The sequence below is a fragment of the Hemitrygon akajei genome, chromosome 5 (assembly GCF_048418815.1).
Source record: "Hemitrygon akajei chromosome 5, sHemAka1.3, whole genome shotgun sequence".
Classification (NCBI taxonomy): Eukaryota; Metazoa; Chordata; class Chondrichthyes; order Myliobatiformes; family Dasyatidae; genus Hemitrygon; species Hemitrygon akajei.
The window spans coordinates 130,208,857-130,223,256 of NC_133128.1; the positions used below are offsets into that span (position 1 = coordinate 130,208,857).

The 14,400-nt window shown below is 44.6% G+C and overlaps 1 protein-coding gene and 1 pseudogene across 1 annotated transcript in view; one reads left to right on the forward strand and one right to left on the reverse strand.

Annotated features, from left to right (window-relative positions):
• The first annotated feature begins 438 nt into the window (after nucleotides 1-438).
• LOC140727241 (uncharacterized) lies at nucleotides 439-3,309 on the forward strand (annotated as a pseudogene).
• A 10,076-nt stretch (nucleotides 3,310-13,385) lies between these two features.
• Nucleotides 13,386-14,400, reverse strand: part of bard1 (BRCA1 associated RING domain 1) — a 251,067-nt gene continuing 250,052 nt past the window's right edge. The window contains exon 11 of the mRNA XM_073046471.1: nucleotides 13,386-14,205. Within this exon, the coding sequence (XP_072902572.1) occupies nucleotides 13,870-14,205 (336 nt within the window). The 3' untranslated portion in view covers nucleotides 13,386-13,869. The remainder of the gene's footprint in view (nucleotides 14,206-14,400) is intronic.

The following is a 14,400-nucleotide window of genomic DNA, read 5'->3' on the forward strand; positions in this document are numbered from 1 at the left end:
GCCCAGTACAATCCTCGTTGATTTGATTTGATGCAAATGATGCATATCGCTGTACATATTGATGTACATATGACAAATAAAGCTAATCTTAATCTTAAGTGAGTTTAAGTGATCTATCGATGACGAGAGAGAGAGAGAGAGAGAGATGCATTTGCGGCAAGGTTTGTAAGAACAAGCGTGGCCTAAAGATCCATCAGGCCAGAATGAAGTGCTTGGAGCAGGAGAATGCTGTGCAGTGCTTCGAATTTACGCCTGGTGAGACGCAGGAGGCCTGGAGTCACCCCACAGAGCCCGGAACCCCCAAGCAACATAGTTGAACAGCGCCGGATCAAGTGTCCCCCAGCCTGCAACAAGAAAGGGTGGATCCAGTCCGATGGGGAGGTAGCAAGGATCATAGAGCTGACAGCCAAGGGAGAAGTTGACAGACGGCTTCAGACAATGACCATCATCATTGTCAGCTTTGCCACAGAGAGGTCTGGAATAGAGGAGGGAAAGACCACCAGATCCCAAAACACAATGAACCGCAGGGCAGCCCAGACCCACCAACTGCACCAAGAGCTCTGGTCCCTGGCACGGCAGTTCAGGGTAGCAACGGAGGAGGAGAAACCTCCCCTGGCTGAGCTCTGGAACATCTGCAGGAAGAAGTTAATGACCCTGCACGGAGCAGAATGGCACAGGAGGCAGGGGAGAGAAAGAGCCAGGAAGCCAACTGCCTTCATAGCCAATCCATTTGGTTTTACAGAGCAGAAACGCAGTGGCCGTCTTGTGTGCTCTGAAGAAGAGGTAGGCCATTCCTGAGCGACCCTGCAAGGGAGCAAGAGCTGGGCCTGCACAGAGTCCTTACAAGCCAACCACTCCCCACAGTGGAGTTCGATGTGAGGAAGCCCACCTGGAAAGAAGTCCAGGAGGTTGTGTCTTTAGCCAGAGCCAGTTCTGCGTCAGGACCCAGTGGAGTACCCTACAAGGTGTACAAGCACTGCCCGGAGCTTCTCAAGATTCTTGGACGATTCTGCGAGTGATCTGGATCGTCGCAGGGAGACAGTGGCAGACCAGTGGAGGTACGCAGAGGGGTCTGGATCCCCAAGGAGGAAAATTCGTGGAACCTGGAGCAGTTGAGATCCTTCTTGCTGCTTAGTGTGGAAGGGAAAATCTTCTTTAGTGTCTTGTCCCACCGGATGATTGACTTCCTCCTCAAGAATGCTTGCATCGACACTTCAGTGCAGAAGGCTGGAATTCCCGGAGTGCCTGGGTGTCTGGAACACACTGGAGTAGTCACCCAGCTGATCAGGGAGGAGCACATGGGGAAGGGAGACCCGGTCGTGATTTGGCTAGATCTCACCAATGCGTATGGGTCAATACCCCACAAACTGGTGGAGCTTACACTGGACCAACACCATGTTCCCAGAAAGGTCAAGGACCTCATCATGAGCTACTATGGGAACTTCAGTCTGGAAGTCACTTCTGGAGCTATGACATTAGGCTGGAGAAGGGGATTATAATGGGGTACACAATCTCTGTTATTCTCTTTGCCCTTGCCATGTTGCTAGTCAAGGCAGCTGAGGCAGAGTGTAGAGGCCCACTGACCAAGCCTGGTGTTTGGCAGCCCCCGATCAGAGCCTTTATGGATGACCTCATTGTCATGACAACATCAGTTCCTGGCAGCAGGTGGATCCTCCCGGGCCTGGAGAAGCTCATCGCATGGGCAAGGATGAGCTTCAAACCAGCTAAATCCAGGTCCATGCTGTTGAAGAAGGGCAAAGTGATGAACAAGTTTCTTTTTACCTTGGGTGGCACTACAATTCCATCTGTCACCGAGAAGCCAGTCAAGAGCTTGGGGAAGGTCTTCGACTGTAGGCTCAGAGATGCAGCTGTCCTCCAATCAACTTCCATGGAGCTTGAGAGCTGGGTCACCACGGTGGACAAGTCAGGCTTACCTGGAAGGTTCAAAGCCTGGATTTACCAGCATGGCATCTTACCCCGAATTCTATGGCCGCTACTGGTAAACGAGGTGCCTGTGACAACTGTAGAGTTGCTGGAGAGAAAGGTCAGTAACTACCTTCGAAGGTGGCTGAGCCCACCTCGTAGTCTGAGCGGTGTAGCACTGTACAGAAGGTGCAATAAGCTGCGACTTCCCTTCGGCAGCCTGGACGAGGAGTTCAGGGTTTCCCGTACGAGAGACGTGTTGCAGTACAGGGATTCCAAGTGGCAGCAGCAGGCATCCAGGTACGGACGGGCAGGAAGAGGAAGGCACAGGAAGGGCCGGTGGTAGCAGAGTCCCACTGAGACACAGGGCTCTGGTGGGGACAGTGTCAACTGGGCGAGCGGGGCTGGGCTCCAACTCACAACCTCACTATGACAAGGCCAAAGGCGAGGACAGACGCCAACTAGTCCTGGAGGAAGTGTGGGCTGGCATTGAAGAGGAGGGGAGTAGCAGGATGGTGGGCATGCGGCAGCAGGGAGCATGGACAAGGTGGGAAGGTGCATGAGCGGAAAATCTCCTGGTCTGACATCTGGCAGACAGAACCCCAGCGCATTAAATTTATGATCCAGGCTGTCTATGATGTTTTGCCAAGCCCTGGAAACTTCCATGTCTGGGGCAAGAGCGATACACCAGCATGTCCTCTCTGTCCAGGAAGGGGATCACTGGAGCACATCTTTAGCAGCTTCCCTACAGCCTTGTGGGAAGGTCGCTGCCGGTGGCGTCATGACCAGGTGCTGAAGGCAGTGGCGGAGAGCATCGCGATGGCCATGACCACCAGCAAACAGAGTGGTCAGAGGAAGAACATCTCCTTTGTCAGAGCTGGAGCACACCCCCTACGTCAGCCCAGACCAGCATCGTCACCGGCCTGCTGAGCACCGCGTCAAATTGGCTGCTTCAAGTTGACCTGGTAGGCCGCTGAAGTTTCCTGACCAAATAGCAACAACTTCACTGAGGCCAGATGTGGTCCTTTCTTCAGTGTCCTGGAAGCAAGTTGTCCTCATTGAGTTGACAGTTCCCTGGGAGGACCGCATTGAGGAGGCAAATGAGCGGAAGCGGGCCAAGTACCAGGAGCTGATGGAGCAGGGCCAGAGGCAGGGCTGGAAGGCTCGCTGCGAGCCCATCGAAGCCGGGTGCAGGGGTTTTGCCGGCCACTCACTCTGCAGAGTCTTCACCCTAATGGCATCACTAATGGCAAGTGGAAAGCGATCAGGACCATCACAAAGGCCGCCAAGAGAGCCTCCAGTCGGCTATGGATCAGGAGGGGTGATCCGTGGGCCAACGCTGCTGGGACACAAGCCCGGCTGGGTCACCCGGGCGAGGGTGTATGATGTTGAAAGACCCGAAACACCCGATGACCCCAGGTTACAGCACTGATGAGGTGTCCCAGGGCATCAGCAGGATGTATCTCAAAATCAAGGCAGGTAAGAGTGGGTAATTGTGTATGCATTCTGTTCCCCACTTAGCTTTCAAACAGAAAATAAGGATCTCTTATGTACTTAAGACTAAATCTTCCAGTATCCAGTAAGTGTGGAGAAAATTCCCTGAAGATTTTGATATCAGTATTTTCAAGAGAATGTGGAACATGTCAAGAAAGTACTAGTGATGCTTACAAGGATAGTGTCAGAACCAAGAGCACACTCTTGTCAGGAAAAGCAGAACTCCTCATAGTTCTAAAAGGAAGGTTGTTGGTTTGAAACTTCAGTTCAGTTTCTCTCTCCATTGCCACAAGTTGACTTGCTGAGCATTTTTAGCATTTTTAATTTTTTTTTACTTTTCAACAGCTTAGGGGATGCTTTCCCCTTTAAAAACAGGAGGCTGAAGAGTGATATGTGAAAGGTTTTAAATGTTCTGTGAGAGTTACAGATACAGAGCAAATGTTTCCGCCTGGACGAAGTGGGAGTTTTAATTTGATGTGATCACTAAGAAATCTAGCAGAGAATTCAGAAGTGTCTCCTTCACTGAGAAAGTAGTTAAAATCTGGAAGACATTCTCAACTGGAGAAGTTAAGGTGATTGATATAGATGCATTTAAAGGAAAGTTAGATGGAAACTTGTGGGAGGAAGCAATACAAGATATAATATATGCCAGTAGAATTAGATGAAGATACTGGGAGGTTTTCTGAGTATAAACTGTCTTAAGTTAAAATTCTTGTTTCTCTGGTGCTTGTTCAGTGTAATTGTGCCTTTGACCTTTCTGTGGTTTTTTCAGTGTTTCTACACCATCTCTCAGCATGAGAAGATTGACAAAGGACAAAGAGAGAGGAGGTGCATACAAAGTTAGAATCAGAGTAGGGGAGGGACTGTAGGGCAGGGGAGGACCATGACTTGGAGAGAGCTGACCACAAGTTTGAGAACTGCAAATCTGAGGCTTTGTTAGACTTTGCTCAACCAAGAGTCCGCCAAGTGGGACCTGGTGTGGATAAGTTACTGAGAATATAATTGTGGATCGACTGACGTTTCCCATTGATGGAAGGGGCCTTGGTCAAGAGAGCACTGGAATAATTAACTCTAGGTGTGATACTAATTTTACTAATAAAATCAATTATGATATCCACAACTGTTTAACATATTTTCATAAAATAAAGCTCTTACCTGAAAAATCTTTACTGATAAACTAATACCTGTTTTCATTTCCATGACTTAAGTTGCTTTCAGTGGCCCTGGGCCCGAGGGGACTGATGTAGCCTTTCAGAAATTCACAGCATTAATCAGAATCAGATTTATTGTCACTGACATACTGCATGACGTCAGATTGATTGTTTAGCAGCAGGAGTACAGTGCAAGACATAAACATTGCTCTCTAAGATACAGCAATAAATAATTAACGCAAAAGAGGAATAACGAGATGTGTTTATAGATTCACAGACCAATTCAGAAATCTGACGGCAGTGTTTCTAGAACACTGAGTGTGGATCTTCATGCTCCTGTACCTCCTCTCTGATGGTAGTAATGAGAAGAGGGCATGTTTCAGATGGTAAGGGTCCCTAATTGAACATTGAATTCTCCAATTTCCAGTAATTCCCTCCCTCTCCCTTCCCCCATCCCAGTTTCACTCTGCCTCCTCCTCCAGCTGCCTATCACCTCTCTCATGATTCTGCCTTCTTCTACTACCCGAAGTGCTTTTCCCTTACATTCCTTCTTCACCTTTCCTGCCTATCCCCTCCCCCATCCCTTGATCTTCTCCCTTACTGATTTTTAACCTGACACCCACCAGCCTTCTCCTTCCCACCCTCCCCCCACCTTCTTTTTAGAGCCCCTACCCCCTCCCTCTTCAGTCCTGACAAAGGGTCTCGGTCCAAAACGTTGACTGCTCGTTTCCACGGATGCTGCCCGACTTGCTGAGTTCCTCCAGCTTGTTTGTACGTGTTGCTTTGACCACAGCATCTGCAGTGCACTTTGTGTTTAAGGGTCCCTAATGACAGATGCTGCTTTCTTGGGGTACTGAGTCCTCAATGGGTTATGTTCAAGATGGAGCTGGATGAATCTATGACCCTCTGCAGCCTCTTTCGATCCTGTGCAATGGAGTCTCCATAACAGGAGGCCATGCAACCAGTCAAAACACATTCTGCTGTATGTCTGTAATTTGCAAGAGTGTTTGGTAAAATACAAAAACTCATCGAACTCCTAACAAAGTAGCTTTGCTGGTGTGCCTTCTTCAAGCATTGGGCCCCAAGAGATGCTGACACCCAGGAACTTGAAGTTGCTCATCCTTCCCACAAATGACCCCTCACCAAGGACTGGTGTTTGTAGCATTTTGTGTGTGTTGCTTGGATTTCCAGCATCTGCAGATGACCTCGTGTTTGCTGGTGTGTGTTCTCCTGACTTCCCCTTCCTGAAGTCTACAATCAACCCCCTTGTCTTGCTGATGTTCAGCATGAGACACCACTTAATCACGTCCAGTGCACCTTCTCATTGCCATCTGAGACTCTACCAATAACAGTGGTGTCATCAGCAATTTTATAAATGGCACTTGAGCTGTGTCTAGGCACCCACAGTCAAGAGTAAAGATCGAGAGTAGAGCAATGGGCTAAGCACGCATCTTTGAGGTGAGCTGTGTTGATGTCACTACTGATTACACTGTGATCTCCCAGTTAGGAAGTCAAGGATCCAGCTGCAGAGGGAGGTTTTGAAACTTATTGAACAGTACTCAGGAGATGGTGTTAAACATCAAGTTGTATTCGATAAACAGCAGCCTGATTTTATCACCCATAGTTTACCTACATCTGAGATACCTCACGCACTCTGGATCTTTTCAATGATTTCAGGTTCCCTGGCCCCCATCATCTTATTTTCACTATGGATATCCAGTCCCTATACACCTCCATTCCCCACGTGAAAAGCCTCAAAGCTCTCCGGTTTTTTTTCTGGACACCAGACCCAACCGGTTTCCCTCCACCACCACTCTCCTCTGCCTAGCAGAACTTGTCCTCACTCCCAATAATTTTTCCTTTGGCTCCACTCACTTTCCTCAAACTAAAGGTGTAGCCATGGGCCTTCGCTTTGGTCCCATCTATGCCTGCCTGTTTGTCTGCTACGTGGAACAGTCTATGTTCCAAGCCCACACTGGTGACCATCCTGCACTTTTCCTACGCTACATTGATGACTGGATTGGTGCTGCTTCCTGCATCTAAGGGGAACTTCTCGACTTCATCCACTTTGCCTCCAACTTCCACTCTGCCCTCAAGTTCACCTGGTCCATTTCCAACATCTTCCTCACCTTTCTCGATCTCTCTGTCTCTGGAGACAGCTTATCTATTGATGTCTATTACAAACCTATGGACTATCAAGGCTACCAGGACTATACCTCTTCCCACCCTGTTACTTGTAAAAATGTCGTCCCCTTCTCTCAATTCCTCTGTCTCCGCCGCATCTACTCTCAGAATGAGGCTTTTCATTCCAGAACAAAGGAGGTGTCCTCCTCCTTCGAAGAAAGGGTTTCCCTTCCTCCACCATCAACACTGCCCTCAACCGCATCTCTTCCATTTGACACACATCTGCTCTGACCCCATCCTTTCGCCATCCTGCCAGGGATAGGGTTCCTCTTGTCCTCACCTACCACTCCACCAGCCTCTGCGTCCAGCACATAATTCTCTGCAACTTCCGTCATCTCCAACGGGATCCCACCACCAAGCACATCTTCTTCCCCCCCCCCCCCCACACTTACTGTAGCAATCGCTCCCTACATGTCTCTCTTGTCCATTCATCCCTCCCCACTGATCTCCCTCCTGGCACTTATCCTTGCAAGTGGAACAAGTGCTACACCTACCCCTACACCTTCTCACTACCATTCAGGGCCCCAAACTGTCCTTCCAGGTGAGCGACACTTCACCTGTGAGTCTGTTGGGGTCATCTACTGTGACCAGTGCTCCTGGTATGGCCTCCTTTATATCGGTGAGACCCAATATAGATTGGGAGACTGCTTTGCCGAGCACCTATGCTCCATCTGCCAGAAAAAGTGGAATCTCCCAGTGGCCACTATTTTGATTCCACTTCTCATTTCCATTCCAGTATGTCTATCCATGGCCTCCTCAACTGTTGTGATAAGGCCACACTTAGGTTGGAGGAAAAACACCTTATATTCCGTCTGGGTAGCCTCCAACCTGATGGCATGAACATCTATTTCTTTAATTTCTGGTAACATCCAATTCCCTATCCTTCACCATTTCCCATCCCCTTTCCCCTTTTTCACCTTATCTCCTTGTCCACCCATTACCTCCCTCCAGTGCTCCTCCCCCCTTTTCTTTCTCACATGGCCTTCTGTCCTCTTCTATCAGACTCCCCCTTCTCCAGCCGTGTGTCTCTTTCACCAATCAACTTCCCAGCTTTTTACTTTATCCCTCCCTCTTCAGGTTTCACCTATCACCTTGTGTTTCTCTCTCCCCTCCCTTTTAAATCTACTCCTCAGCATTTTTTCTCCAGTCCTGCTGAAGGGTCCCGGCCTGAAATATTGACTGTACTTACTTCCATAGATGCTGCCTGGTCTGCTGAGTTCCTCCAGCATATTGTCTGTGTAGCCTGATGTGTGTTTTGTTTTTGTCTACATGCATCAAAGCCAAGTTGAGTGTTAGTAAGACTGTGCTCATTGTCAACCTGTTGTGGCAGAAGGCAAATTACAGTGATACTGGTGCTTGCTCAGGAAGGAGTTAATTCTCCCCATGACCAATCTCTCAAAGCACATCGTCACAGCAGATGTGAGTGCTACTGGATGATAGTTACTGAGACACTGGTATGATTGCTGACCTTTTGAAGCAAATGGGAACCTCGGACTTCAGCAGAGAGGAGGATGTCCTTGATCACTATTTGGTTTGCAGAGATTTCCACCGCCATGCCAGATACATCATTGATGTTTGATGTTTGAACGTGTGAGTTCATCCTCTTTAAGAATGTTCTGACGTAGATCTCAGACAGATGCCATGGGAACTTGTAAGGGCAGTATGTTATTATCTCTTTCAAAGTGTGCATAAAAGGTGTTGAGCTCATCAAGGAAGCATCACTGCCACTTATGCTGTAAGGTTTTACCTTATCGGAAGTAATGGCATGCCAACCTTGCCACAGCTGTTGTGCATCCGATTGTGTCTCTTAACTTCACATGGAATTGCCTTTTCACTCTCCCAAATGGCCTCTGTAGTTTGTACCTAAACTTCTTGTAGTGTTCCAGATTGCCAGTCTTGGAATGCAAAAATCTGGCCCTCAGCAGACTGAAAATCTGGTTCATCCACAGCTTCTGGTTTGGGAAAACTTGCTATGCTCTCAAAGGCACACACTCATCTACCCAAGTCTTGAAGAAGTCGGTAATGGGGCTGCAACATATCCATTCAGATCCGCAGATTACTCTCTCAATATATCCAGAGATAAGTCTTCATAAATACAAGATCTGATTGGTACAAAAGCAAGAGCACAGGTAGAAGCTTTGATACTGTAGCCCTAATTTCTCAAAATGAAGAACCCACTAAACCACAGAAATTCCATGTTCTTGATTTCTTGGCTTACTCTAACAAGCAATGTACTGTAGCCAATTATATGTGTTACGCAACTCATACTCATACTTCAGTTTTGCTGCCTGAAACTGAAGCTCAGCCTCGGTAAACATTTTACCTTCAGCAAACATTTCCAACACCTCCACTCCGAATTTCCCCTCGGCTACATAATGCTGCGCTATGAACAGCTGTATCTGAGCCTTCTTCATTCAAGTGGTCGCCTTAACTTTTAACTTACAAGCAATTCCCAACAGCACATCCCTTTTAGCATCATCCAATGCCTCAGGGGTTGGGTCTGCCACAAACTTATTAACCTCAAACTCCATTTCTGCTGATAATCCACTCACAAATCAAAAGGGAATTTCCACAATCAAATCATCTAGTCAATCAAGCCCCCAACAAGTTTTAGAATGGCTCCCACCAATTTGTTCATAACCTGGACGCAGGCCCCAATTTTGTTACATACCCTGTAATGGGTTAAAAAGGACTATCAGAAATGGACACACCTGGAGTCTGAGTCTTCTGTTATAAACACTATTTTATTAGTAACTACGTGGTAAAGTAATACAAAACAAGATAAGGTAAACAGGTTAGCAGAGTATATGCATATATAAGTGAATAAATAAGGTTCCCAAGTTTCTCCTAGCTCAGGTGATTAGATGATACAGTCTTACGGTGGTATGGTAAGAAGTCAGTTCAGTTATGTAATTTGAACTGAGTAGAGTTGGAGAGAGAGAGAGAGAGAGAGAGAGTTATTTTGCCTTCCTTGTGCTGATGCCGTTGAATCTTTCACGTCGTCCTCCTGCTCCCAAAACATATTTATGTCACCGACTTGTGACCACAAAAAGGGGACCATCTTCTGTGGTGGCGTTATCAACCCAGGCCAGGGTTAGACACACCGATAGCTCCCCACCGGTCACTCCTTGGTCCACGCTGTGAGCAAAAACCTCACCTTTCTTGTGGGCACACAGAGCTCAACCAGTGTCAGTGCCTTCCTTGGTGTCTGGTGTGTCTGATTACAAAGCCAGCTCACCTTGTATATATTCCACAAGTGCTGAACACTAGCTGTCCATCATATAGTCCGCCTTTGTTTCCAAGGCAACTCACAGACTTTCTGTTGCTCTCTCTCCCTGAAATAGCGCACACACTGTCCGCTCCCTCTCTCTCTTTTTAAAGGAACAGTTCACTTAGAATAATCCTTCAGATCTCGTCACAGATTATCCTATTCCTGAAGACATCAACATAATAACCTCCTCAATATAACTGACCTGGCTATTCAACCATCTCTGTCAACTCTTGCAACTAAACAAATAAAATGTTTTAAATGGGAGTAACAGATCAGCTTTTTAAATGCCCCTTTTGTTTTGCACTGTGCAGGGTTTATTTTTAATTCCCAGAGATCTGGCAGCACTGTCTAGATGCTATGTGCATCAGAGCTGATCTTCAGACTCAATTTGTTTTGCTTAGTTCATATCTAGATCTGAAATCACTCCCTGAAGGCTTGATGGGTCAATTTCAGAGCCACATTGATAGATTATCAGACAGTGCCTGCCTTTAAAAACAACCTGACAAACAAAATCCTCCAAACTCAAGGTTGATAACACACAATAGGATTCTAAAATGCTCCACGAGGTACCTTAAACTCTATTACTGTCATATCCTTAGAGTGGGGTACTGGCTTGTTATTATTCACGATGCAGTACTGCCATTGAGCTCATTTACAAGGAGTGTTGCCACGAGAAAGCAGCATATATAATTAAGGACTCACACCATACAGGGTATGCTCACTTCTCACGACTGCCACTGGGAAGGAGGTACAGGAACCTAAGGCCCTGCAGCACCATATTCAGGAATAGTTACCTTTCAATCCTCAGACTCCTGAACCTGCATGGATAACTTCACTCACCTCACACTAAACTGTTCACCGAACACATCCTATGGATTCACTTTCGAGGACTCTACAACTCATGTTCTCAGTATTATTTATTTTATTATTTTCTTTTTGTATTTGCAGTTTTTCTTCTTTTGCACATTGATTGTCAATCTTTGCTTGTGTGTAGTTTTTCTCATTGATTCTGTCTTTTGTATTTCTTTGTTCTGTTGCGAATGCCAGCAAGAAAAATGAATCTCAGGGTAGCATATGATGACATACATGTACTTCGAAATTTAATTGAAATGAACTTCAAAATTCAAAAGAACTTTGAATGATTGGTTGCGCCCAATTGTCAGAGCTCATTTGCTGATCAACTTGTGAATGACCAAAGCAACAACATCTGCAAATGCTGAAAATTTGAAAAGTAAACACTGGAAATACTCAGCACCTCAGCAAGCGTCTGTGGAGAATCAGCATTTGTGTTGTTTTGCCTGAATGCAGGTAAAGTTGGAAAACAAGTAGTTTCAGTTGAGAGAAACAAGGGAAAACATGCACAAAATGCTGGAGGATCTCAGCAAGTCAGGTAGCATTTAGGAGAGGAATGAACAGTCAGTATTACATCAGGGAATAAAGAACAGGTTGTGATAGGGTGGCAGCCAAGAGTGAATAGGGATGGAGATTGGCATTGGCAGAAAGAGGGTGAAGTTTGTAAACTGTGGCTGATTTGTTTGGAAATAGTGTGAGAGAGAATAGAAAACAGAAATATTAATCTTTGTGATATGCAGAATGTAATAACTGCTGGAAATTAGAAATAAAAGCAGCTTGTCAACAACAATGCGTATTTTATAAGAGAACGACTTGCACTTTTACTGCATATTATATTTCAGGTTATCTGAAAAAAACCTTAGAGCTTAATAAACATTTCCATATTGTCGTCTCTGTTGTAATGTAGGCAATCGAACCTTGTTGCTGTAATATAGCACCTGTAACACAGAAAACTGACCCAAGTGGCTTCAGAGGATTTTTATCCAATAAGATTTTATGCCAAGCCACATGCAGATATGAGGACGGACGATCAAAAGCTTGGTCAAAACGTAGGATTTAAGGAGTGGCTCAGTGGAGGAAAGAGAGGTTGAGAGGAAGAATTCAAAGGGAGGAATTAGAAATGTGGGTTAGTAGTTGAAGGAAAGGCCCATCCATCACTGGCAAAGTATTAAATACAGTGATGACCAAGAGGCCAAAGTGTGCAGATTCCTTGGAGTGGTGAGAACATGAATATTAGTGACGGGGATGAAAGAGGCCTAGAAAGAATTTGAAAACTAAAATGAGAATTTTAAAATCAAGGCATTGGTAGCTGGTCAGATATGGTGTGGGTAATTGGCAAAGGAAACAATCTGAGTAAGGGCATTGGCAGTAATCTCTGGATAACTTAAAGTTTATGGTATGGAAGGCGGGAAGAGAAAGGCTGGACAGATTAACCTTGGGATAGCTAAGGTGGTTACACAGACAACGATTTTAGCAGCAGTTGAGTTGAACTCAATTTCTATTTTGCAATGCATGCAGGAAGAGTTCTTTTTCTCATTCATATATTCCCCAGGATTCATTTGTTGCAGATAAGGCCAGTATTTATTGTCCACGCCTAATTGCTCTCAAAGGTGATAGAGAACTTCTGTAGTCTTGCTGGTGAAATTACTATTGGGATGCCAAAGTATCACAGATTCTCACTGAGACCACAACTATTTTAGGGAATACTCCACCATGAAGTTACTTGAACTTCCAGCATTATTAGTCAGTTATAATTGAATCTGTGATCATCCATTCTACAATTCCAGAAATCCAGTCAGTATACCTGAAGAATTAAAGGCAAATAGTGAAATAGAAGTTTTAAATGATGTACAAGGACATGGAAATCATGATAGGCAGAGATACTGTCATACAGAACTCTTCGAAGGTTATTAGACAAACTCTTACTATGTAAAGGAAACAAGTTCTTTGGCTTTATAAATAAAAATATATATAGAGAAGTCAGAAACTTATGCTACACATGTACAAGTCACTGGAGAAGCCACAACAAATTCTACATATTAAGCATGATGCTAAGGCCATGGGGAAAATGCAAAGATTTATTCAGACAGTGCTAGGATAAGGGACTTCATTTATTTGCAGATGAGACACACTCAGATTATTCTCCTTAGAGAGCAGAATAATAAGAGGAAATGGCAGTCCCTTTCTAAAGGTAATTGGATACATAACTGTAAAGGATAAATTTTCATAAGTGTAGGGAAACAGGGTAGGTAAAGCAATTGACAGTGGTCTCAAAGAGCTAACATTGTGAAGGAAAGGCTGAAAGATTTCTTTACTGATCTGAATCCATAACTTCATAGATCGGATCAACTTATCTTCAGCAGTACTAGTACTGCTAATAGTAAGCTGCTGCAACAAATGGGGAGTTTTCAGTCCCTGATTCTCCTCCTGCCTGGAAGTGCATTACAATATTGATCCAAACTATCCTGAACTTATAGAATGAATAAGACAAAACACATCTTGACAGATAAAAAATACATTTTATTAGTTTTCTTCAGTAATTTTCATTTCAGCAATTTGTTAAGTGAACAACCTTGACTCTGAAACAAATAAAAGTACATGATTTGATAACTACCAGATTAACAATGAAAATATGAAAACTCTACAATAGTTGTGCACAGGATGACTAGATTCAAAACAAGTACATGTATTCCATTATTATTTTCATGTTAAAACAAATCGAGTACGAAAAACGTCTAGAGCAAGATGCAAATAAATCTTTATATTGAATGAGCTTAATTTAGCATAATGAGCAGTTAATGTAACAAAATATAAGAGGAGTTAGCAGAGGAAGGTCATTATAAAGCAATTTATAAAGTGATTTATTTAAGCAAACTTTGACCCTCAATTTTAATATTATTCATTTTCTGAGCTGCTGTTACACTTTAATACAATAGCACATAGAGGCACATAATCTTATAAAATAAATCAACTACATATTCAGATATAATTCCACTAGCTCTCAGTAACTGGAAGCAATTCAAATGATTTCACACAGTTAATCAGCCATGCAGAATGAGTAGTCCACACTTTACCCAGCCTCATCTTCTCGGGCTTGTAGTTACTGTCTTTGTCATATATGATGTACTGTGTACAGAAAGACTGATCTGAACCTGGCGATGCATGGTAGGCCACAGTATTGATGCTCTGAGTCACGTCACTATCAGGCTTGGGCTGCCGGGTAAGGACCTGGCCTCCACCAAGCTTGACCAAGTGAGCCAAATCCTCTTTCTTGCAGCTTTTGAATGAGCCCATGAAATAGAAGTGGCAGCCATCAAACAGCTTTGGCAGCTAACAATAAACAAAGAATAAAATCTATGATTACAACTAAGAAACGTATGGGATAACTATTTGTTAAAATGTATTTCACACAGTGCTACATATGGAAAAGATGGTGCACTGCTATAGAAAGATAGCTAAACTCTCTGTATCCAATTAAAGAATAATAACAGACAAATTTAAATTCAATGTCTTGAAATAGTCACT